At 42.5% G+C, this 26,556-nt stretch overlaps 1 protein-coding gene across 2 annotated transcripts in view; it reads left to right on the top strand.

Annotated features, from left to right (window-relative positions):
• RFX7 (regulatory factor X7) overlaps positions 1-17,668 on the top strand; it is a 54,495-nt gene extending 36,827 nt beyond the window's left edge. For both annotated transcript variants that reach the window (XM_082769186.1, XM_082769187.1), the window contains 5 exons: positions 3,073-3,193; positions 5,336-5,416; positions 6,103-6,310; positions 9,181-9,476; positions 10,431-17,668. In XM_082769186.1, the coding sequence (XP_082625312.1) occupies positions 3,073-3,193; positions 5,336-5,416; positions 6,103-6,310; positions 9,181-9,476; positions 10,431-13,736 (4,012 nt within the window). In that variant the 3' untranslated portion in view covers positions 13,737-17,668. The remainder of the gene's footprint in view (positions 1-3,072; positions 3,194-5,335; positions 5,417-6,102; positions 6,311-9,180; positions 9,477-10,430) is intronic.
• The last annotated feature ends 8,888 nt before the right edge of the window (positions 17,669-26,556 follow it).

The following is a 26,556-nucleotide window of genomic DNA, read 5'->3' as shown; positions in this document are numbered from 1 at the left end:
CAAGAGTGCAAGTAGCAGAGAGAAGAGCTTCAGGGAAGAGACTCCTGGTATGTCTTGTCAAGTCAATGAGAGATCGCAGATGGACATGTAGGATTCTCGGCCAAGCCAGGAGGAGGAGGGGCCATATGGAAGGATCTGTCTGAAAACTGAAATTACAGGATGATAATAAGAGCTCAGAAATCACAAGCTTGCAGGAGCTGCCAGTATGGATTCAGGGGGACCATATAACTGGACACTTGGTGCTGCTAGCAAGTAATTGTCTTGAAACAGATGTGCTTGACTCGAGGAACTGATTTTTTTTCTTTATTCTTTTTTTTTTTTTTTTTTTGGAGAGGGAATAATTTTATCTTTGAAGTTGATTGATTGATAGGTTCCTAATTGTGTTGTTTTGCTATTTTAGGTTTTTTGTTTTGTTTTGCTGACATTGTTGAGTTTCAGTCAAAAATACTGCTGACTGCAGCAGAGAAATTCGGAGAGCCCCCCTTTACATGGTGGTTGAGACTTCAAGCCCTGTAATCAGCCTTAGAAAGTGACAAAGACCCACCTTTTAGGATTTTTCAGAGGGAAGTTAAAATCCAGTGGAGTCTGGTAAGACTTGAGATAAAAAAGCACAGAGACGTGTCTAGAACAGCATTATGCATGAAGCAGCCTCTGATTCCTAAGAAGGTGCAGCAAGGCTGGAGCAGCATTCCTTTGTATCAACTTCAAAGGGACAAATCCAGAATCCAGAGAGTGTGACTGACATGCAGTGAAATGAATTTTGTTGGTATATAAATCAGGTAAAAATTTTCCTGGTGTCTGATACAGAAACATCAAGTAGTTGGAGGGAACCTCTGGAGGTTACCAGGTCCAACCCCTCACTCAGAGCAGGGCCAGCTTTTGACGTTTTGTGATGTTGCCTTATCCCAGACCATTTATGAATGAGGGAAACCAAGCACTGGAATGGGAGCCCAAAGAGGGTGTGAAATCTTTCTGCCTGTTTTTAGGACCTTACTGGGCGAAGCCGAGCAGCCTGGTTTTGACCTCAAAGCTGAGCCTCTTGTGGGCTGGTGTTTAGACTGAAGTCTAAAAGGGTGCTACCAAGCGCCATTCCCACTCTAACTAATCTGTGATGCTATGCCTCCAAAGGTGGAGCTTCCAGTGTCCAGCAGCTCCTGTTCCTGTGGTCTGTCCACTTTCATTGGGAATGTGTTGGGGGTGTTGTGTCCCATCCCCTCGCTTCCTTTTCAATAAAGAAGAAAAAAGTGAGAGTTGTCACGAGAATGGGCTGAAAGTTTTGGTAAGACTGGCTCCTCTGCACTACACTGCATTTCCTTCTTCATTTTGGAAGGAGAAACAAAGGTCTTTTATTTCTGTCCCATGGATAACAGCAGTCTACACAAGTTTGCAGACAGAGCTGGGGAAAGTAAGGGCACACAAGCTCTATGGAAGAATGGTAGAACCAAATAGAAAAACCTTGCTGTTTATCATCAAAATCATAACATTTGTGGCAGTGCTTTGCAAAAGGAGGATACCTACATACAGCCAAGGTAAAAGCAGCATATAGCTGCTCTGTAATAACTGATATTTTTACAGAGAAAATAAATGCAGTGGAAATATCTCAAAAATATCTCTCTGTGTAGCTACAGTTTTCAGAGAAGGCTGTTTGTCTGGACTCCTTGGATGCAGGTGCCATTGCTGATTGTGACTGGTTCTACCATGTGATGCTGGGAATTAAACCTCTGTTTCAGGAGTGATGCTTTTTGTTTTCTTCCTTGATGAACAGAGATTTGTTTGCCTGCATGTACCCAAGTTAGAGTAGTGAGCAATGCAGTGTGTGAAGTGATTGTCTTGATGCTCTCTGCTATGATGCCCACACAGAGCTGTGTACAGTCACCTCTTCTGTTCAGAGACAGCTTGGTTCTGTGTATTGCTGGTGGGCTGCCCACAGGAAAGGAGCTATTGCTGTGGTGCTGACTCTGTGACCGTAGGAAGTCTGAAAGAGAACGCTTTACCGGTGTGCTTTTGGGCCTGAGCATGTCAACAGCTGTGAAATACTACGGTGCTCTTGAACAAAAGGCAATCAATATGTAGTAGTGTTGGTATCTTTGTGCAGCCTCAAGCACTTGCTGCGTAGCTGAGCGTTCCAGAGCAGGTTGTTTTTCTCCTTTGCTTTCACGTGATTGTGATTTCTCAGAATGTTCACACTTGGCAGTGTAATCAACAATTCTTGCTCTCTGCCTTAAGGAGATATTTTTCTGAATACCTCAGGTGTTGAAACAAAACTCCTTCTGGTGTTCTTGAGAACTGAAGACAGATAATGGTACCCATTTTACTAGAAAGTAAATTTAGCAAAATGAATAGCTTCTGTTGCTTTTTTTCCTGTGTCATCAACTTGTTTACTCATTTGTGCGAAGATTAGCAGATCCGCATTTGTAGAGGCAGTAGAAATCTGTGAATTTAGGGCTGGTAATTCATGTAAGGATATCTATAATTAAGCAGATCTTATAGTTCAGTGTAGGCAAACAGTTGCTAGGAGGACTAGGTCCTCAATACCTGTTTTTTTGTTACACCTATAAAGGTGAAGCTGGTTCCATGGGAAGCTACGCCTCATGAAAATCTGTTCGCTAAGTTGTCTCAAGTTGCAGCTGTGCAGGCAGACAAATCTTGGACCTGCTGCTTTTCAAATACTCCAATAGGACTTCAGGCCTTCCCACACACTCAAGCCATACCTCTGGCTAGAGAATGTCACTGCTAAGTCCTACAGTAAGTGAATTGAAACATAATAGCTTCAAACTAAGTTGTGGAGAGAATCTTAACTGTGCTCTAGTTAATGCCACTACTTGTTAAATCTCCACATGACTTGTCTTTGAACTCAGTAGAGAACAAGGCAAAACCGATGGTATTAATAGCTCTGTGTATACATTTTTTATGTATTCAGTTTGTTGTGGATAGCTTCATTAATGTTATATGTGGTTCTAAATATGGATGGGTTTGAGTGTTTTCGTTTTGAAAACCTTTGGAGTCTAGCATGCAGGCTGGCCTTTTGTATTAACTTTGATTCCATTCACGTTTTATTTCTCTTTGTTGCAGGAGCTATTGTGACAATCTTGGCTATCACCCATTAAGTGCTGCTGACTTTGGAAAGATCATGAAAAATGTCTTTCCGAATATGAAGGCCCGTCGTCTAGGCACAAGAGGCAAATCAAAATATCCTTTGCTAGAACACTTCTCAGTAACTTCTTCTGCAATTGCCTGGAGAACATCTGCTGTTACAGCTCAACTACCAGCTAAATTTAGAAGTAATGTTAAATAAAATATGCAGACACTTTCCCAAAAATCTTTAAAGATTATTAAATGCTGTAGTGTTAAGTTGCAAGATACCACTTAAGAAACAAGATAGTAAATTTAGGTTACACTGTCTTTCTGGGAAGCTTAGTTGTCACAACAGTGAGGAACCAAAAAAGCCTTATCACATAGTGTGAAGAGGAATATTGAAGTAGAGGAACTTGCCTCACGTACATACAATAGTATTTTATTAGCAGTTCAGAATTATCAAAACATTTCTTGCTTCATTATATACTTGTGCACACCAGTACTTTAAAAGTTAGTTGTAAAGCCACAGATCCTTCTTAAGAGGTGCTACAAATCTCTCATAAAACTGCAGCTCCTCAATCCACTCTTTCGATTGTTTGAAAGAGAAAAGGGGATTACTGGGAAGCAGTCAAAAAGCTGATTATAGACTTGGAAGTCACTTATTGATGGCATGTCCTGCAGGGGTGAGGGGAACAGGCTGCTTCCTTCGTGGCATGGTGCATACTTCCTGAGACGGAAAAGACAATTCAGAGCAAGTGCTAGGATGAGAAGCGATGTCTCTTTCCACTGACTGTGGTCTCATTCCCTGTGCCCACAACTGGAGTCCGCTTCTTTCCCTTTTTGCCTGTGGTAGAGAAATTCACTCTCCTGAAGGGTATGCAAAAATAATATCCTGTTCAGCTGTAACTTAAAGCAGAGCCTGAAGTATACAGCAAATTGGTGTTGTCATAGTGTAGGTAAAGATAGTGTTACAGGCATAAGTATGCGCAGTTAAATGTTGAGACAGAGTAGTTTATCAGCTAACAGGCAGCCGCTATGAACAAGTCAGGGCAAGTACTATGGAAAAGAGTCAGCTTATATCACTGGTGGTTCTGCTGTTTCAGTTTAGGGACAAGAAGCACTGCTGGGAAAGAAGTGCAGTAATCAAATCAAAAGGCTACAAGGATGTAAATTTTTCTCAGGCTTTTCTGAGATGAAGCTATGGTTTCTATTTATTGCACAGGTAACTGCTTCTGTCTAGTCTTTAGCAAGCTGAGGTATTCCATTAAAAAACAGAAACTGTTACTGATTTTCAAAGTAAGTAGTTTCATCTGCAAGAATTTAGTCTTTTCCAAGTTGAGAATTGCACTTTCCCTTGAGAATCTTTGGAAACTGCCATGAAGCAACCTGCTGCCTGCTGTGTCCCACAGGGCCAGCTCTTGCTCCATCAGCGTGTTGCTCTGATGCAGTGGATAGATTGAGCTAGTGCAGGAAGTGAGGATGGGTTTCAAAGGGTGAAAGACCTCAAGGAAGTTGTACGTTCTAATTAAAAAACAATCAAAAGAACTACCTGTAATGGACTCACTGTAATACTGTCTTTTGCCAAGGTTTTACTCTAAGCATGGTAAGCAAAGAGAATTAATGCTAGCGGGCAGCCCAGGATTATTTATCGTCTTCAGAGGGGACCAAAAAAAAAACACACATAATTGTACATGAAGAAATTATGTCCGTTATTTTTTTCATTAAGTACAGTGTTGGACTATCTAGTAATGGAGTCCAAAACTTTATAGCAGCATTCTGAATGGAGCTAGACAAATTTTAAGGAATAAATTATATGATGTAATTATAGCTTGACAGGATTGTCTTTCAGTTCTGTTTCCTAAGTTTCTAATTCAGAGTGATTAAAATATGACTTTATTTCACACTTGCCTTAATACCTAACCACCCTACATTTAATTTACTGTAGTTATGCTCTGTCCACGTTAGTGTAAGAAAATGTAAACTCTGTGGTCTAGGGAAGAGAAATACACATTTAGAGAAAATGAAAAATCGGTGATTTTGACAAGGATTTGCTCATCATAGAGAAGAGACACTGTATGTGAACTTTTAGGCTGTGGATTCTGGGCTGTTGTGAGGTTATGTTTAATGACACTGAATATGAGAGCTGTGGCTGAGTTTGGGTATAAAGTTTATGAGAGGTATAGGAGGAATTACTGCCCGTCCTCCCTACATGCCACCTAACAAGCAGAGATGATGTGGACCTTAATTCTTGATCACATATTGCTACAGTGGACTGAGGAAGAAGGCTTTTGTTCATATGCCAACACTGCCCAACCTTGACTTTCATAAAACTGGAGATGGGGTATGTTATATACTTCTACATATTTGTGCAAATTAACATTTATTATGTTACTTATACTGTCTTAAGTTTTTCTTACTATCTTAAGTTTTCCAAGCAAATTGAAGAGCTGTGTAGTTTTTCATAATTTCTTTATGATGCTCAGCTTCTAAATCATTCTTTGTTTGTTTGTTTTCTATAAAAATCTAGAAAGAATTGTAGTACTAGTATAAAAAAAATAATACATCAGAGGTGAAGCAGAATTCCATAGTACTGCTACCTACAAGGTGTGTTTATATATGTATTTAACTCTGATCCCGTTTTGGCTTTACTGTATATTGATAATAATAATTCACCGTTAGAGGAGAATCCCCTGGGAAAGAAGCAGTTCATGGGGAACAACGGCTGCTGCAGTGACAAGACTCTGGTTGCAAGGAGGATCAACTGTAGGTGGTCTGAATGTTGGGATTCTTGCTTTGATTTTCTTCCAGAAGCAGCAATTCCACATGGTACCTTTGGAAACAAGCAGCAGCATATAATGTTTAGTAGCATGGATGTTGTGGTCTCATTCTCCCAATTTCATGAAGAACTGTGAACATCCGCATTCAGCTTGCTGTGTGCTTTTGATCATCGTTTGCCCTGTGTTCCTGTGTTCACTCCTTAGTGGCCTTTAATAACGAAAGTAACCATTCCTTCTTTGTTTGTTGTAGTTGGATGGGACAGAGCCGTCTGGGCAGCTACAAAGTGCCGATGAGGAAGTTGTCTCTGCGGCCTGCCGGCTTGTTTGCGAATGGGCCCAGAAAGTGCTAAGCCAGCCTTTTGATACAGTCCTGGAATTGGCTCGTTTCCTTGTAAAAAGTCACTACATCGGCACCAAGTCAATGGCAGCTTTAACAGTAATGGCAGGGGCACCAGCAGGTAATGAGTTAAATTCATTCTGAATCGATGAAATGGGGGGTGTTTTTTCTGAGAGTAAGGCATTTTAAGTCAGAGGGATTTCTTTTAATCTTAATCTGGGGTGACCAGGAGGAGTTGAGGTGTCTGGACAGCTCTGGACCTTTAGGGATCGATTGGGTTTGTCTCCCCTGCTTTGAGTAGGAACGTGTCCCACTTCAGACCTTGGCATTTTAGTCCTCTCCAACAGATGTTAGCTGAACCAGACTGATTTCAGTCTGCGTTGCTTTAAATTATTTTCTTGAAAGTAGTCGGGGTAGGAAGATTTGAAAATAAGCAGTGGCTTCAGGTTTAGTTCGTGATGGTAACCTTTTGCTTGCCTGACAACTTCTTGCTGCAGTTTAGATTTGTGTTAATGGTCGCGTAAGGACTGGGTATAAACATGTCTGGTAAAATAGAGTCGTGCTTCTTGAGAACTGCTTGCTGCCTGAGGGAGAGGTAAAGGGAAGGGAAGTGGGGGAAGAGAAACCTCAGTTGGTCTTAAAGCTACTACGTAATCACAGTCAGTGTGAAGTGTGGGGCTGGTCACTGAAGAGACTTCAGCAATTTCTCTAGAAGTCCTTACAGTTGAGTAAACAATTCAGCAACAGAAAATGAAGCAAGAAATTCTCTGTCAAGGAAATTACTAATGATACAATTTGAGTGGTCTTGTTCAAGTTGGTTTCCTAGCTCATATTCTCTGAGGTAATGAAAGGTAGGCGTTCATGCATGGTGGGAAGCAGTCAGGATGTGGGGCTTCCAGTCCATCTTGGCCGTTCAGGTCAAAAACCCCTGCACGGAAGGCAGGGATGTGTGCGTGGTGCTGTCATGAGCTGACTGGTGATTCCTGGGACACGGCCTGCAGTGATTGTCTGTGGCACTTGGATGGACACCTGTCTCCCCAGACTCTTTCCAAGGTCTTCTCCAATTCCTCTGATGAGGACCCTGGTCTTATGAAGCACTCAAAGGCAGGGTTAACTTGAGTTAACCCTGCATGCGAGTAATTGTACCAAGCTGTACTATGCTAGATCAGGATTTGGGTGCCCTGACAGTGGGGGTTTGTAGGCACGCTGCTGGTGTAGCTGTGTTTGTTTGATGACTTGTCCTCATTTGGAAACAATTGTCCGTCTTAATTTTCTCTCCCGAGCAGATTTTCTTACAGGCATTTCTGGTATGTCAGATGCAAATTTTCCTGAGATGTTTGATCTGTGTCAGGTAGTAAAAGTGTGTCAGTTGTTGTTTTTATAGATTGTACTAGAGATAATGGTTTGAGGGGCACTGAGAGGGACAAGAGAGCCCCCTCCAGAGGCAGTTTGTGTAACTGGGATTCCAGCACTTGATGTCAGATCTTCGTTAAGGATCAAGGTAAAGAGGAAAGTTACTTTGTATTTCACTACATCTCAGAGAAATGGATTTCAAATTCACGCATTTCAAATCGAAACTGGTGGTCAAGGCTGAAGACAGGGGTGATCCCCTTCTGGATCCCCTTACTTCCTTGAGGAGAAGGTGGTGTTTCAAGGAAAAAGGTGGTTATTTCCAATGCATGCCTGTGGAGCTCAGGTACTCATTTCAGGAGAGGTTCTATGGTCTGGCATGGTAAATAAGATATTCATTCCCATTCCTCTTTATCATGAGGAACTATAGTGTTTCTGTGTACTAACTGGTAGGGAAAAAAATAAAGCTTTTTTTTTTTTTTTTTTTTAAGGTAAAATTGTGGTGTTATTTTCCTGACAAACATTACTTGCTTTTGGTATTCAGACCACATATTTTCCAGTAATAGCAATATATTTGCGTGTTTCACTGCTCTGTGAAGAAGGAATTGAACACTTAACGTGAAGACGTGTTGTAGAGTTCAGGCTCTTGTGGTCCACGCAGGCTGCTGCTCAAAGGATGGGCTCCCAGAAGACGGTGTTTGAGTTTGTACTGGGGATCTAAACCCAAATTACTGCCCTTAAATGGTGATGAGTGATTTATAATCGAGTTCTTTTAAAGTAACGGAGAAGCCTATGGAAATATAAATGAAACTGGTAAAGCATATTTAGAAGGGCAATTCAAGAGAATTGGGCCATTCTTGAGACAGTGTGCTTATCCTCTTGACTGTTAATGAACGAAAGATCATAGATGCGACGTGATTTTGTAACAGGAATTGGTACCAGCTCCACAGACAAGACCAACTCCATAGTGTTCTCCTTGGAAGCACCATTGCTTGCTTGTGATTAGCAAAGGCATTGTCTCCAGAAAATAAATAAATAAATAATTCTAATTTCCCTCATTTTTCACCTTTTTCCTTCTTTTGTTTTCTTTTCCTCCCTTGTCACTACTCTTCTTGCCCTTCTTTCACCGCTGTCCATGATCATGTGCTGGTTGCAGTCCATTCTGACATTACATGTAGGTAGTATCTGTTCAGAGCTGCTCCTCTGTGACACAGACCCACAGCTTTCTGGAAAGATTTTTCATTTTTAAAACCGCTTTCAAGATAGGTAACAACAAAAACATGGTAGATGATGGATTTTAAAGATTCCTCTGAAATATATCCACTGCCCTCTACTGTCAGTTAAATTAATTGCATTGTTTTTAGATGTAATTCAAAATACGTACCTTGGGGTTACTAGAAAAAAGATGCCAATACATAAAATTTATCAGCTAGTGGCCAGCTTGCCTAACAGATAGGAGTTTAGACACAGATACGGAAAGAAACTGAAACACTGAATAGATTCGAGCATGCACAAATAGATGAGGTGTTCCCTGAATGGTTGTGATGATGCCTGCTATGTATCTGCAGTTGGATACAGAAGTGGCACTACAACAGACTGTGTATGTGTTGTTATAATTCATTCTTCTTCTTCTGTGTTCAGGAATAAAAGGGATCCCCCAGCCCTCAGCTTTTATGCCTACTGCTGAAAGCAATTCCTTCCAACCACAAGTGAAAACTCTGTCATCTCCTGTTGATGCCAAGCAGCAGCTGCAGCGTAAGATCCAGAAGAAGCAGCAAGAACAGAAACTGCAGTCTCCTTTGCCAGGAGAGTCCCCAGCAAAGAAAACGGAAGGCACTGCAACCAATGGTGTGACGAGTATATCGAATGGAAGCCCTGCAATCCTGTCTCCTCAGCCCATTGGTATTGTTGTGGCAGCTGTCCCCAGCCCGATACCGGTAATCTTCTCCAGCAATTCTAGAGAAACCCCCTTATGAAAGTAGTTAAGTAGATATGTCAGTGGGAGGGAAGAATGTTGGTTTTCGTTCAGACTTGGGTCCCTCGATGCTGTTCTGTCCCAGTGACTGTTACACCACGAGTGGTGTAATGATGTGACTGAGTTTGGGTGAGATAAGGAGGCAGCAGCATTCTGATCATATCACACAGGTCTTGTTCATCTTTGAAATCATTGATAGTGGGATTTCAGCTACCAATATTGGTTATATGTGGGCATAATGACCCTTGGGATGAAGCTCAACCAGATGGGAGAGCCAGCACAGGTCATGTGGCTCACTGAGCCCCTCATTTGGAATCCAAATTGACTTGCATTGGCCCAGCATACTTAGGTGACACCAGCAATTTTGTTTTTGCATGAAACTGAAAATATGGAGCTTCTTTGTCTTTCAGACAAAAAAAAAAAAAGAAAAAAAAAAGGGGGGGGTTGGGAGGAAGGTTATTTGTTTTTAGGTTTTTATTTTTTATTAGCTGTGCTGTTTATTTCAATAGATAAGGGAGTTTTTCTGCCTGATACTCAGCTTAGATTTGATTTGCTTTTGAAATCTTGAAAATGAGCAGTTTTGAATGCATCTTCTCCTCTTTGTCTTTTGTATTTCTGTCTTTTGTTCTATTTGGTGAAGGACTGTATGATAATAATCCTTTCTTAAGCCTAATGTGTAGGCCAGTGCCTTGTCCCTTAAAAACTGAGGCCATGTGTCTGCCCACCAATCCTAGGCAGACAGATACCAATTGCCTGGTACGCAGTTGAAGAACTTGCTTTGTTTTGAAGTCACTAGCTTTGCTGTGTTGAGCTGCGTTGTCCTTCACCTTTTGAAATGCGTGGGGATGAAGTAGTCTGTGGGCCTGGAGGACTTTCTTGCTTCATTACCACACCGTGTCTCTTCCTCTTTGAACAGGTGCCAAGGACCAGGCAGTTGGTGACATCTCCAAGTCCTATGGGATCGTCAGACAGCAAGGTCCTGCCGCTCAACGTTCAGGTGGTCACTCAGCACATGCAATCAGTCAAGCAGTCACCAAAGACTCCCCAGAATGTTCCTGCCAGCCCCGTTGGTGACCGCTCTGCCCGACATCGCTACCCGCAGATCTTACCGAAGCCAGCAAATACCAGTGCTCTCACCATCCGCTCTCCCACAACGGTGCTTTTTACCAGTAGCCCAATCAAGACTGTTGTGCCAGCTCCACATGTGAATTCCTTAAATGTGGTAAAAATGACAGCAATATCTCTCGCCCCAAGCAGCGGTAGTGTGCCTGTCAAACAGACACCTTCAGTTAATAGCACTGCGGGAGCAGTGGAAGAGGGGAGAGCTGCTCCACAGATGAAAAATGGATCTCTTGTCTCACTTCAGTCCCCAGGATCCAAACCTAGCACTGTTGTAGCTGCATCTGCAGTTGAGATCAAAATGGAACCAGAAGCACTGCTGGATGAGAACCCAGTACAGGGCCAAGAGAGCTCTGATGTATCTAAATCTATAAAGGCAGCCCCTGGCCTGCCTCCTGCTCAACAAATAAATTTTGAGGTCACAACCTTGAAGGTTTCAGCTGATGGTGTTGTGGAGGCAAAAACAGTTAAGGGCTGCGATCAGGGAGCTGAAGAAGCAGGGACCAAATATAAAACCCAGTCTAATGAGACGACACCAGTTTCTTCAGCAGGCAATAATCAAAGCACTCAAAAGCTCTCAGTTGCCAGTCACTTGTCCAGCACCAGCATTGGTTCACCTCCTACTGGTGAGTCTACGATTAAAGACAAAGTATGCACTAAAAGTCCAAGAAAGCGACAACCTTCTACACTTCAAGATTCCCAGGTACCACCTGTAAAGAAACCACTGGTGGGGCAGCTTTCAGCTGGTAATGCTGTGGAGGGTCAAAAAGCAAACAGCGTTAAGAAGGCCCCAAAGGTTGTATCGTTAGCTAGCGGTGACAATACTGCAACACTTGCTCAAGTTCCCAGCAAGGTACCTGTAAATGTACCCGTACCTTCCACAGCTCCAGCAAACGTAGCGACAGACTGTTCCTTGAGCACCAATTTAAATACCAGTGATCCTACTCTAGGACAGCAGCTTGCATCAGCATCATCTCCAGATATAAAAGTGAAATTGGAAGGAAACATGTTTATCATAGAAAATGATTCAAAATCTGATGGCAGCTTTAACCCGAATGCGTGGCACCATATCACCAAAACCTCTGACTTTGCATCTGTGAATTGTGACCAGCAGCAGGATATCAGTGTTATGACTATCGCAGGACATTCTGGCTCTAGTGACTTACAGGAGTCTGCGTGGGAGCCGGTGCACTGTGAGGGCATGCAGCAGGACGTGTACAACCAGCAGCTACAGAGCCAGCTCCAGGACTCCTCCTTGGGTCAAATACAAGCACAGTCTTCGAATCAGTTACCTCTGCAGTCCGAGCTGAAAGAGTTTGAACATACAGTCCCCCAGTCGAATGAGAACTTCTTCTCATTTGATGATGACCTTACCCAGGACAGCATTGTGGAGGAGCTGGTGCTCATGGAGGAGCAGATGTCAATGAATAATCCTCATCCTTACGGGGGTTGTCTAGGAATGGCACTTCAGAGCCAGACAGCAGCTCAAGGAGCTCCTGTGTCATCTCATCCCAGCAGCACACACTTCTACCATTCAATCCATAACAACAGCACTCCGATCCACACTCCTACTCCTACCCCCACCCCAACTCCCACTCCCACCCCAACTCCGACCCCCACCTCAGAAATGATCTCTGGATCTCAGAACGTGTCACGAGAGAGCCCTTGCTCCAGGCTGGCTCAGACGACTCCCGTAGACAGCGCCCTGGGAAGCAGCCGGCACACGCCCATAGGCACGCCGCATTCCAACTGCAGCAGCAGCGTCCCTCCGAGTCCTGTGGAGTGCCGAAACCCGTTTGCGTTTACTCCCATAAGCTCCAGTATGGCTTACCACGATGCCAGCATTGTTTCCAGTAGCCCCGTGAAGCCGATGCAGCGGCCTATGGCTACCCACCCGGACAAAACCAAACTCGAGTGGATGAATAACGGGTACGGTGGCGTCACCAATTCATCAGTTGCAAACCACGGCATCCTTACGAGCTACCAGGAGCTGGTGGAGGATCGCTTCAGGAAACCTCACGCGTTTGCAGTTCCTGGCCAGTCGTACCAGTCTCAGCCACGCCACCACGATACTCACTTTGGTCGCGTGACTCCCGTTTCACCTGTGCAGCACCAGGCAGCCCCTGTAAGTAACACTACCAAGCAAGAGGGTTTTGCTGTTCCTGCTCCTCTGGACAACAAAGGAGCCAGTTCCACTCTCAATAACAGTCTGAGATGCCGGAGCGTGAGCCCTGCTGTCCATCGCCAGCGTAATCTCAGTGGAAGCACCGTTTACCCTGTTTCAAATATACCGCGCTCCAACGTGACGCCTTTTGGGAGCCCGGTGACTCCAGAAGTTCACAATGTCTTTACAAATATCCATGCAGACACCAGTGCCAATAACATAGCGCAGAGAAGCCAGTCGGTCCCGTTGACTGTAATGATGCAGACAGCCTTCCCGTCTCTTCAGAAACAAACAAACACTAAAAAAATAACCAACGTGTTGTTAAGCAAACTTGATTCTGACAGCGATGATGCAGTGAGAGGTTTGGGAATGAACAACATGCCCTCAAATTACACGGCCAGGATGAATCTCACTCAGATTTTAGAGACATCCACTGCTTTTCCTAGTGCCAACCCGCAAAATATGATTAATTCCAGCACTTCAGTTTATGAATTCCAAACACCAAATTACCTCACAAAAAACAGCAGCACCGATCAGATCAGTTTCTCTTCTGGAGATAACCAAGCACAATCAGACATCGGAGAGCAGCAATTAGATTTTAGCAGCACTGTAAAAGACCTTTTAGGGGAGGACAGTCTGCCAACAAACCAGCAGCTGGTGAATCAGGTGGCATCAGATCTGAACGTTACATCTGTCTTTTCCAGCGACATCAGGTTGTCTTCCGAACTCTCAGGCAGCATTAACGATCTGAACACTTTAGACACAAATCTACTGTTCGATCCAGGTCGTCAGCAGGGACAAGATGATGATGCTACACTGGAGGAATTAAAAAATGACCCCTTGTTTCAACAAATCTGCAATGAATCCATTAACTCAATGACTTCAGGTTTTGAGTGGATGGAGAGCAAGGATCATCCTGCTGTTGAAATGTTGGGTTAATCTTGTTTTATAATATGTATGTAGCACACTGTATCTGAAAGACAGACGTATTGTATTTGTCTTAATGGAAGTGCCTCCTGCAGCAGAAACACTTGCTATGTTTTGTGGCATTTAAAAAAAAAAGTTTGCTGTAACAGTTGCTCATACTTGAGCAATGAAAAGGCAGTCTTACCAATTTTAAACAAATCTCTGAAGGTGATGGGCTATCAAAGAGCCAGTATTAAAATTTGAATTTTATAGTGTTTCCCATTCAACATTTATTATTGTAGTAAATAAAGAAGTGGTGAATAGCCAGCCAGCAGTGACAGCAATGGTTGAGGCTTTGGGTGGGTGTTAAGTCGAGCTTGTTAGCAGGCTTTCCATACTCCGCATTGCTTGTTACTTCTAGTAGATGATCCTTACTGACCTCTGTTGATGAGGTCTGAAGGGCAGGGTGCCTGCAGCTGTGTAGGTGATGGGGAGTGGGTAGAGGTGGAGCAGGTGACGTGCAGGTGCCTGACCATTGTGTAGCCATCTTGAGTACTGCTCAGTGGTGAGCTGTGGAAAATCTCCGTAGCACTGGTGCCATTTACATCTCTAGTAAGATGCAGAGACAGGAAAACTAACAGGAATGATCAAGGAAAAAAGAAAGATGCACTAAACTTTTTATTTAAGAGATACAGATCTATGTAGTTATTTTATCCATTAATGTTCCTGACGTTATACTTGGTATTTTAGTGTTCATTTCAGTGTTTTTATATTAGGTAAAATTCATGGGAAAAGATTTTGAGCACTGAGATGTAATCTAGGAGTAACACCCTATTTTAAAATGATAGGTACTATTTGATTATTTATCAGAGCTAAAGAAGTAATGTGATGTTTTTCCCTCTTTTTAAAAACAAAAGAGCTGTTGGAGCTCATTAAAATACTATTTTTAAAGATTCGATTTTAAATTTGCTCTTTTTTAACATAGTGGAGGGTGTAGGAAGATGTTATTTTCTCTGTGTTTCAGTAGGTTGAGCCTTTCTGTCTTTCTGTTTTAAACAAAATACGACTAAAATATTAGAAAATGTGGTTGATCTAAAAAGACTTCATATAGAGCCATAATACTGCCAGGCACTTTACAGATACACAGTCAGATGTGATCTTTCTTTGGGTAAAACTTTTTAAAGTGCTTACTGTTTTAGAAGGCTGAATTCCATTTTCATTGAATGATTTGGGAGGACAGATGAATCTAATTTTTGCTAATACTCCTTAGCTAGAGAATGGGATTTAGACTTCTACCTTACTAGTTCCCTTAACGAAACAAAAAAGACCTGTTGTTTTATCAGCATGAGATGGTTTTCCCTAATGATGAAAAGAGAGTTTCTTAACTAGCCCGTGACCCTGTTGTTAGAAAGAGGACTTGCAGGGGCAAGCTTTTACAAATGAACTGTACTAAGGATGCTACAGTACCATCCCTTACGCTTAGTATAAAATCGATTATTTATCTTGTGAACTGGTATGTACAAAACTGAAAGTAGAACTGAAAACATCTTCCTCTTTTGCATTCCTTCTTTGAATGAGCTGTCATGAATTTATGAATAGGAAGGCACAGTAAGCCCTCCTAGATTTATTGAGGAAGAGATGCTCACATTTTTAGGTGACTTTTTTTTCCCCTCCTTCTTGAGATTCTGGTAATGTCGTGATCTCAGGACTGGATTTTTTTATTTTTTGGCTGTGCTTGATTCAAATTGTGATGTTGCATTGGCACTCCAGGTGTACCATGGCTTCTTTTGCTCTTGCTCTGATTGACACCCAGTCTGTGGCCTCTTCTTCAGGGATGAGCAGTTGCGATAAGCTATAGCACCTTACATGTGGCCTGATTTCACTGTGCTTGCATCAGAAGTTTTGACGCTTCATTAGGAACAGACTTGGAGAGTTTGGATCCTTCCTTAAAACGCAGATGTGCGATGGTGCGGTTTACTTTCAGACCAAGTGACACTTTTAATTTTTTTTAAGGAAGTGGGACTCCAAAAACCGCAGTGTAGAGTTCTGTTAGTTGTCTGTCAGTAAGGCTGGAACCATTTTTCCTTTAGACAGAAGTTGCTGAAGGCAGGGCTTGAATTCTCTACCTGCCTGTGGCCTTTAGCCAGAAAGGTGCTGACCATCCTCTTGTTGACTTCACTGGATCTGAGACACATCCAGCACCTCTCTTTTCTGACCCTGTGCAAAGTGCTGTGAATATGTAAACCCTACCTGCCAGGGGAGAGTGGTGGGCAGGACAGGACGTCTGTGCTGCAGCCATCTGCGTCTGCGTGCTGTGCTGGCCTCACCTCCGTGGCGCTGGCACTGAGACCGACGTGGGCTTGGTGTAAACAAGTTTTTGTCTAACTTCTGGTTCTTCAGAACATTTCTCAGTAAAGCAAGAGTAGATTTAAAAAGCTGATGCACTCTAAATTATGCAGCCGTCACCAAAGGTTTTTAAAAGTACCTTTTAAATTATTTTTAAATACAAACATTATATTGAAGCTAACACATGACTTAATTAGCAGGTATATTCTATAATCAGTGGATTTAAAGCAAATGTATATTAAATTTAAGAAACGTTCAATTCAGTAAGGATTCTTTCAAGTGAAACCCAAGGCATAGGCACAGCTTTGTACATAGGTGTGTGTTAATTTATAGGTGTTCGTATGTTGATGTTACAACTAATATTCTGTTAGGTCCCTATACTTAGTGCTAGTTAGTTCTTTACATTGAGACAGAGCACTACTGCACACCAAAGTATGCAATACCCAAAGGAAAATTCTCTGATTTTTAACAAACGGAAGCCTGTGTCAGATACTCCAAAACTAAGAATTTGAGACAGTTCTGACCCCTTGTTTACATAATTGGCTTCCTAATAACATTAGAAATGAATTATTTTGCTAGCAATTTTTGCTAAAGTATATGAACTAGTGAATTTGTACCCTGTGTACTGTATTGCAGCAAACACTTTAAATTTGGTTGGTTAGTCCAGCAAACTTTCTGGGTTCATATATTGCACTAAAATTCTGTTGAACCTGTGGCAGGCACATTCCTTAGGATAAATGCAACAAATACAGCCCACAGATTAAAAAAATAATAATAAAATAACAAAAAACACAAAACAAAAAAAACACACTCAAAAAAAATTAAAAAATAAAACAAAAAAAACTTTCTAATGTGTTTCATTATTAAAAGGCAAAATGTCATTAAAAGTGACAGGTGAAATTGTCTTATGTAGCAATGTGCATTGATCTCAATGAGATGTCTATTTCTTATTCTCTTACATGAGAATATTACAGCAGGAAAAATTAAGTTTAGTTTGCTTCACCATGTTAATACATGATCACAAAATGTGCATGAGTGTTAATGACTTAATCTTGTACAGTACTAGATATATTCCTGTAACCACTTTTATTTTTTTTATTTTGCTGTATTGAAACTGGTTAACCAGTGTTAACCATGTGAGCATAGTTATTCACAAGTTATTTACTTTTTTATGTTAACTAATTCAGCTTAGTTATTGTTGAATATGTTCTTTTCTTGGATTATTTTTTATTGTTCGGGTGTTGAGAAACATTTTTGCATCATTTTATCATGATAAGAATTCATGAAGTAAATAATTTGCAAATAATTGCAATAAGCACTGACTTCTGAACTGAAAAGAAGGAAAGCATTTCTTGTGCAGTGCATCTGACGTTCATATAATAGTCTTGTACTATACTGTGCTTTATTTACTGCACCGTAAAGGAAGAAAAATCCCTGTTCCATGTTTTCATTTAATGCAGGAAATCCAGTTTTCCCCCTCTTCCCCAGTGTTTTGTTGTCTGTTGTACTGCTGAAACTACAGTAGTTGAATATTGCAGTAGCATTTCAGTTATTTTTTTTATTGAAAGTGCTCAAAAATTGTTTTTTAAATGTTTTCAAAAACAATAAAAACATTTTATATTAAAATGATTTCTGGATTTTTTTTCTTCATGTGTATGTTAAGGCGGGCCTAAGATACAGAGCATCCTAGTTTGTGTGAAGACATCACAGCTGTGTGGTTGTACTGACTGGCTGCAGGTGCTGAGCCCAGGCTTACACTGCAATCTGTGCATGAAGGTGAATCTTCCTGCCTTGGAAACCTTGAGTAGTTTGTGCCGTCAGAATAATCTGTTGAGAGAATTTGCAGAATTTATGTGCCAGTTCTGCAATTACCCCTTTTTAATGTGGAAATTTCTTGTGTGACAATACTATTGAATTTGGAGGGAAAAAAGAGGTTGAAACGGACAGGTCAAATATACCACCAGACGTGAAAATATTGTTGTCTGAGGCTGTACTTCAGAACATGGTGGTGATAGTTCTGCCAGTTGCCTTGTGCAGCTTCTCAGTGCTACAGGAATCTCAGTGTGGATTCAGGTTCAAGTATTAGATTTGTGTCTGGGTGGTGGATTTTGCTGCCATCCTACAACATAGCGGTGCTGCTAGAGTCATCCGCTATGGCAGTGCTTGGCTGGTTTCACTTCTCTATACTGGTAAAGCAGTCTTACAAGACACTGTTATGATCCATCTTGACTCGCCGTAGTGGAAAAATGTGCTGTTGTGATGTATGGAGTCCTTTACTCGTGTTATAAAAGCAAGCAATGCTGCCAGCATAGCCTACATAAATACAACAGAGAAGTACTGCCGTGGAGTAAAAGCTGGCGCTGAGAAAATGAACGTGAGGATAGATACTCAGGTTTTGATGCCCAAAAGATGGCACAGACTCCATCCTGGACTATGGAAGTAGTCACATGAGTTTGCAGGTGGCAGATTTGATGGTGGCAAAAGTAACTTAGTTCAGTCCACAACAGAGAATCGTCAGGGAGACATAAATGAAGCAGCATGAATGAAGAAGCATCAGAAAGATGAATTTTACTATAACACCAGAGGGGATACTATTAATACATCTCACTGGGTTCTAAATTAACATTCCCCCAAAAAACATTTTCCACTATTACAAACAATATGCTGACACTCTTTAACCATGTTCCACAGTCATAAAAAAATGCAAACTAAAATTTGCCAAGGAATGGAGTGGAAAATAGTGTAGGAGATACAAAAACTTTTTTTTTTTTTTAATGTTTTTAAACATTTAAAAAAAAAAAAAACGTTTGGTAGATCATCTGAAGTTTTAATCATAAGAGCAAACAAAGCTGTGCATGGAAATGGAATAGAAATGACTAGATGTTGGTGTTTAACCAAGACCATCCAGAGTAAATTGTATAAAAAAAATAAAAACCAACACCACCACCACCAACAAAAACCACTGCTTGGAAGTATTTTCACATCTCCAGAAATACCAATCTGCATCTGTGAATGCAGCCGGTATTCTAGTAAACAGAATTTGCCCTCTAGGATGATAAGGACTGCTGCATTAGTCAGTGGTTCATGTAGTCTATACGGTGACTCTGGGACTCGGTAACATCACCTTCTCCAGAAAAAGAAGCCCTGCGTTATGAGGTGGTTGCAGAATAAACCACCTCCACAAATGCTGCTCTCCCAGCCCCAGTAACTGGATGCCCAACCTTGATACAGTAGTAGATTAGAGCAGGGTCTGGGATTAGGTGACCTTCTTTTCAACCTAGCTCCATCAGTTTGTGTATCAAATTGGAGAGCTGAGGAAATCTAACTGAATCTGGCTTTGTAGCATGGCTGCTCTCAGTCAGACGAAGCTTAAGCACAATATTTGATGATCATCAATTCAATTGCCAGCAAGCTTTTAATTATTTAAGCTTCATGTGATGGATAAGACAGAAATAATCAATACTTGGATCTTGGCTGCCCTCTTCCCCCCTGTTAAAAATGAGTGAGTTAAGCTTGGATAAGGAGATGAAGCACATGATGAATGCATAGTGAGACTTAGAAATTGTGCAATAACTGAAAACCAATTTCAGACTTAAGAAATCAGCAGTGACCTGATGATGCTTAAGACGTTTCTAAACAATGCTTACACGGAAGTGCAAGGAAACTTACCGTTCTAGTGGTGTATATACTGTTGACCTGCGTGGTGTTTCCAATAGTTACCTGTAGCAATCCTGACATGAAGACTGCTGCACAACGAGGAGTTAGTGCTACACATAACACTCAGCACTTAATCTGAATAGGTGCAGGGTGCTGTCTGTACAGCTTGGATTCATGCCTGCGTTCTGCACATAACCCCTGGTTGCAGGGGAAATTTGGCAAGGTAATTGTAATAGAGGGGCCTGCCTGCAGCTCCCACGTGGTATTGGTGATTACACCGCCTGTGTGTCCTTGTCTTTATTTAAAAGTGCAGCAACTTATGTGAACATCCTTTCTACTTGACAGTAGAAATGATGAACAGGGTTGTTTTCTTGTAAGAATTTTTTTTTAATAGCACAAGTGACCAAAACGGGGTAAGTTTTCAACAGACAGTGTCTGCACAGCATGCTCTATGTGAATTGGAGGCATGTTCATAGCATAGTTTGGTCTTCACAGCATCTGAAAGTATGTAGAACCATCTGTGCTGTCCTCGCTTTCTTCATAGTGCTAGCTCTAATAGCATTTTAAGCAATACTTTACAGTACCTCTGCCATTGCCAACATAACAAACCAGCACCTCCTGCTACCTAATTGACATTGACTAATAAAATTGCAAATCTGTTAGCTAAAAAAAAAGGTAAAATATAAACTAAGTAAAACTGATTCAGTTCAGTCAAAAGTCAGTTCAGTCGAAAGTGAACGGAGCACATGAGAAGTTTGCTTAGAAAATGTATAGTACTGAAAAGACTGCAATTATTCAGTGTTTAAATACTCAAAATACAAGACTACCTTGATATAACGCAGAATTTTATAACCCAGTGGTTATAGTTCTTGATAGGTCATAACATTTCTGCTACGTGCTTTGAATATGCAGGAGATATCCTACTGGTGATGTCAATACTCAAGATGGTTGCCTTGGAACATTTGCATATCTATTCACCAATTGCTTTGTCGTCTATTCTCCCTCGGCCTGCCTACCTGTTTTCTAAATCTGGTAATGCCTCATCTCTGCAATTATTAAAAGGTTCTATTTTTGCCCCCGTGGTTCATCTTTCCTCCATTGTCATCTTCCTTTAATAAACTGCTGTTTTTTTATGGACTATTGTAAATTATGTATCATTTGAAACTTTGCCTGTCCATACCAGCTGATCAGATGATGTCCATTAGAGTCATATTTTCAGTGGACTTCAAGCTGCTCTTTCAAATATTTTTAATTTGCAATATGCTACTGATCTGGAATGAATTCTATTGTATGTGCATTTTTTTCAACCCAAACTTTAAAACTGTACTGGAAAAGCTAGTCCAAGGGTGGAAATGAGTCTGAGCACTGAAAGAAGGGAAGTGGTCACGGCAGGCTTCTTTGAGGAGGTGACCTACTCAGCTCTACAACTTTGGGCTTCTCAGCATGCTTACTTTACAGAGTTATTGGGCTCCCTCTTCTCAAATATCCTTGGTTTGTTTTTGTTTTTCAGTATGGATGGATACCCACAGATCTATAAATGTATATCATTGTACACTAACTGATTAGGACTCACTCATCTGCTTTCTCCAACAAAAGTATCCCTGAGTCTTCAAAGCACCTGCTCCGTATCAGTACTGCAAGAGGAGAGCTGTGTTCCAAGGGCAGTGATAATCAGACCCCAGAGAGTAAAGCCCAGTTCCTCCTTGCCGTGAGACAAGAAGTGGAATGCACTCTGAAATGCACTGTTCAAAACGCTTTGCATAAGCAATGATTATTTCTGACCAGAACAAACTGCTACTTGTTTCTGTTACACGCTGCTTTGAACATCCAGACAATCTCTCCTCCTATGTACGTGTGGATAGAGGGGAGACAAAGCTCCTGTGTCCAAGAGGCCCCCATTCAGAGGTTCTTGAGCAAATGGAATAACTAAAATCTACCCTGACTAGGATTACTCGTGGAAAGAACAATTTACGCAGAGAGAGAAGTAAAGACAGGAATGCATAAATGCTGCTCAGTCACCCACCCAGTCAGAGCAGTAGCTTCCTGTAGTCTTAGCAATGTTTTAGGCACTAGCAAAGAGCATCCAATATGTACTACTTCAAACACATACGGAGAATGATAATCTTAAGATATCTGAAGAAGAGAAGTCCAAATACATAATCTCTGGAAAGATCTTACTTCTGTGACATTATGAAGGGTTGAGCTGCTAGCAAAAATATCCACAAAGACTGTGTTAACCATGGGCTCACTGGCGGTGAATTAAGCTGGGAACAGTGACAGCAGTTGACTGGAGCTCAGCACCTCCGGTTTCTGTTCTGGCAGCTCTCCTCCCCCTCAAGCTGAAAATAGAGAGAGAAAAATGACATCTGAGTGATGGTGATTCAGACAAGTGTTTACTGCTTCATTCAAATGCATATGCACAAGATGAGTATGACTTCCACCTCCACCATAGTTGCTCTTCTTACTATGCAGGTTTGCTCATCAATCTAGAGAGATTTCTAAAATTGCTTGTAAACTGTTATACTAGTCACAGAAATTAGGAAAAATGTTTCTTACTGTACATCTTCCCCTTCTCATAGCCTCCCCCGGTGAAAGCTGGAGATTTCAGCAGCTTTCCCAGGGGATGGGGATCTCCGTGGGGGGTGACAGAAGGAGCTGGCCTGGAGCAGGTGTTAGTGTCTCGGGAACATGGGCCCACACTTAGGGAGCAGTGTGTGGAGAGGTGCTTGCTGCTGGTGTTAAATTTGGTGTGCAGGCGGCCCTGAAAAGGAGATACTTGAGTGGGGAATTTCTGGTTCACATCTAGTCCTTGGGAATAACAACCCAAAACGGGTTGAGAGGGAGGAAAACTCAGGGGGTGGAGCTATATTTTTTCTTGTAATAGCTGTGGCCATTTGCAGTCGGCCATTTCACTGAAGGTTGGCCCAGCAGTGACACTGCAAGTCAGGAAAAGTTCTTCCCGTGCAGCAAAAGGTGCCCAGACAGGGGTGGCCCCATACTGTTAATGTGTATGAGGCATGCAAATGCTTCACACGCTTGTTGTATTTGGGGAATCCTGAAGTGATTTTGTACGTCTTCATCCTAGCTTTAGTCTTGGTCTGGTATCTAGGCCCTGAGGTGCTTGGATTGCTACGTTTGGGAAAATTGCCTTCGTTCCTTGAAGTACCGCTAAAAGCCCTTATCTTGGTCTCTTCCATCTGCAGTCAGTGCAAGTTCAGTGCCTCTGCTGGGCCCCTGTTAGCAAAAGGGCAGAAACTACCCAAGCAATGCAATCGTCTTTGTTTTCTACTGGGGCCCAGCCTGGAGCTGGGGACTGTCCCAGGGTGCTGCTCACGCCTTGCTGCCCCTCAGCCTGGACAGACGGGACTGCTGGGTTTCAGGCAGCTGCAGGCAGTGCCGTGGCACCATGCAATGCACAAATGAACAAGCATCCAAACAGAAGACGTGTTGCTTTTAAGGGAAAGAAAGGTAAGTTGAAGAAAGCAGAAGTAGTGACTTAGGAGAAATGAGAATGAAAAAGGACCAGTAAGGGACTGGGAAAACCTGAGAGGGGTTAATAACAGTCTAGGTAAAATGCAACTCAGACAATAGTCAATCTAGGGTCACTTTTACCAGGCTGAAATTCTTTCTTCCAAAATTTAAGCTTTCATCTTTGTATCAGTGTTGCATCATGGTGTTTGAAATCTAGTACCAAGTGCCAGGAGCTGTTATGTATTCGCACTTAACTGTGTAGCCAAGAAGAGTGCGAAGTCTTGGGCTCTTAACTCTCTCTGACATTAGTCTTGTTAGTGAGTCATTGTCACTGTAGTAGAGAAATTGAGATTACAAGGCTATCAATAGGTATTTACTTATCTTAGTCAGAGCAATGACTCACTAACAAGATATATATTTTCTGCTAATTTCCTCTTGCATGTAGTCTTCCATTTACCTGTCACTGTGATGCCATGAGTGGATCTTTGTACCGTTTCCTATTGTATGACTCAGTAGAACAAAAGATAATAGGATAAAAATCTATATGTGTGTTATTTGCATCAGGCTGATTTGTGTTGTAACTGCAGTTAAAACTACTTCTAATTCCTTTGGTTTAAAGCATGAACAATGAAGATAATTTATCTGATTTAACTTAAAACCCTCTACAGCAAAACTGTATCCTATTAATATAGGACATACTTTGATGTCACCTAATGTCCTACTGGTAATTTAACCATGATCATGGTTTATATATATTATTAAACTAAAGATTATTTTATTATGATAACCCTTTGGAAATCTGAAACAAATCTTCTTTTCCAACATTATTTCCTCCTTAACGACTGTTTTGTGTTTTTTTTTTCAAAGCGGTTCAGTACTAGAATGTATGGATTCTCTTCAGTCCATAAACGCATCTACTATAAAGAAAGAAGTAAACTAAATATTGTAAATCAATATAGAATCTTGACCATAAATTGAGTCTGTCAGGTTGGATGCCATCATCCAAGAGACGGAAAATATTTTTAAAATGGTTTTTTTTTTTTGGTTTTGTTTTTTTTGATATTTCACGTCAGACAAGGTTAATGTAGATGGCAAGGGAAGTCAAATTTCTCTGTTACCAGATGAGAACACACCACTGGGACAGAGTAATGAGATTAAATATTCATATGTTTTTAATGGTCTTGATATGCAGTTAAAGAGTTCCATTGCACTTAGATGATCCAAATGCAGGTAATTCTGTGTAGCTGACCATCAATTATCTGCAGAAAGAAAAGGAAAATCTCTCAGAAGAGTTCTTTTCCTATTTGTCTGTAATTGCGTAAGACCATAAAATATTAAATGCTGGAGGTATGTATCTTATATAAGAACTGAATGTTTGTTAACAAACAGATTGTGGTTTATTTTCCCATGTTTTTAAGTAAAAGATAGTTTAAATTAAAATTCCTCTATTTTGAGTGAACTGCTTGACGTCTTGCTGGAATATTGAAGATAGTTCTTGACCACAGTGAAAATGTACATAGACCTTAACTTAGCATATTGATGTCTCTGTCCTTATCTCAACCCTTGAGCCCTTTCCTTCGTATTTTCTCCCCCTTTTCTTTCAAGGAGGGGAAGTGAGAGAACAGCTGTGGTGGAACTCAGCTGCCCAGCTGGGTAAAACCATCACACCATTAGAGAAGACGACTAACTTTCTTTTGATGATTGGTGCATTAAGCTTTTGCAGAAAGTAACTGATGCATGAAATGCCTTGTTGCCTGAGTATTACTGTAGCTAAGGTTTTAAACAGAAGACATGGGGTGCAACTGACCACGGGGCCAATGACTATATATCCTCTACAGCCGACTAATTAGAGATGAAAACTTCCTATCTCCAGACAATCTATCAGAGTGATGACTCTGTGGAATGGGACGTGCAAACCCTGCACGAGCTTGCCCATGAGCTGCTCAGGGCTTGTCCCATCCCCATAACATGCAGCAGCTGTCGGGCTGCAAGGGAGCAATCAAAGAGAGCATAGGTTCACTGGTGGGAGAACAAGCATCCTGGGAGGTCTAGCTCTTGTCGAGATTATGTTTGCTCAGAGCTTCCTGCTAGCCCTGGGAGGAGACCAGGAGTGTATGTGATAACTGGCATAGGCCTGGGAAGTTTCGGGAAGTGTTACTTACCAAGATTTTGTCAGTCTGCTTGGGGCATAGTCCAACAAGCTGAGCCTGTCTGTGTTTGCTTTGGAAAAGGTGGGATTTCTCATCTGAGGATGAGAGAGCTTGGTCATACAGGTCATGATGGGCCGGCTGGATGAGCTGAAAGATGATGAAAGAAATTGTTTCTCTGCCAACATTTTTCCCTGCCACATTTGCCCATTTTTTTTTTATTTTTTATTTTTTTTAGCAATGCACATGATTTTCCACACATTCCCCTAAAATGAAGTTAAACTCTCTGCTGTCGCAGGCTGCTCAGCACTTGGAGGAGTTTGGCTTGCAGACAGGCTCACAGCTACAGAGCTCAGCCCAAACCACCTACTTTACTTCCAGGTTTCTTACCACAGCTCTTCTGCTGCTTGGGACAGCCGGTGGGCTGGCACTCCTGGGTGATTTGCGGGCTAAAGGCAGGATGAATCCAGGCCCTTGGCAGACCTACGGGGAAAGCCGGTCCTTCAGATGGGAACGGGTGGGACTGTGGTATCTGTGGGGATCTGGGACCGACCTCAAGCCCTTGACAGAAGCGTCGATGCGCTCCCTGACTGACACCGCTACCACCTGCAAGTACCTCAGGCTGGAGGCAAATTGTTCTCGGCGGGCCCCTCCTCACAACCCCCTGCTTTGGCCTGGGACCCAGCTGGAGCACTATTGCTCCTCCGGCCCAGCAACCGTCAGGCCAGCTCCTTGCACACCGCAGGCTTCCTTCCTGCCCCACAGCCCCGCACTCCTGCTCCTGGCACACGGAGCCCCCTCAGCACCGCGGCCGTTTCCCCCTCAGCTCCTCCGGGCCTTTAACGGTTCTCAAAGGCGCCCTGGACGCCAAGCACTGCGGCCAGGAGCCCCAGGGCGGGCTCCCTGAGGCGCAGAGAGCCCGTGGGCGCTGCGAGGCGGGGCTCAGGGGGCGGCTGTTGGGAACGGGGCGGTTTTTACCCTCACGGCCCCGCCGCCGGCAGCGGGACCCGGCGCGGCCGCCCTGAGGGAAGCGGCGCCGCCCCCCCCGCCCCGCCCCGCCCCGCCCCGCGCGCCCCCTGAGGCCTCCCGCGCGCCGCTCGTCTCCGGGCGGGCCGCGGAGCGGATGCGAGCCAATCAGCGCGGGGCCCTGCGCGGGGTGGGCGGTGCCGCGGGGTCTCCTCCGCCAATCGCGGGCGGGCAGGGAGGGCGCGGGGAGAGAGAATGGGGTGGGG

Source organism: Aythya marila, assembly GCF_965140915.1.
Source record: "Aythya marila genome assembly, chromosome: 11".
In the NCBI taxonomy this organism is placed as follows: Eukaryota; Metazoa; Chordata; class Aves; order Anseriformes; family Anatidae; genus Aythya; species Aythya marila.
Note: the sequence above shows the minus strand (reverse complement) of the source record. Positions and strands in the feature narration are given on the sequence as shown.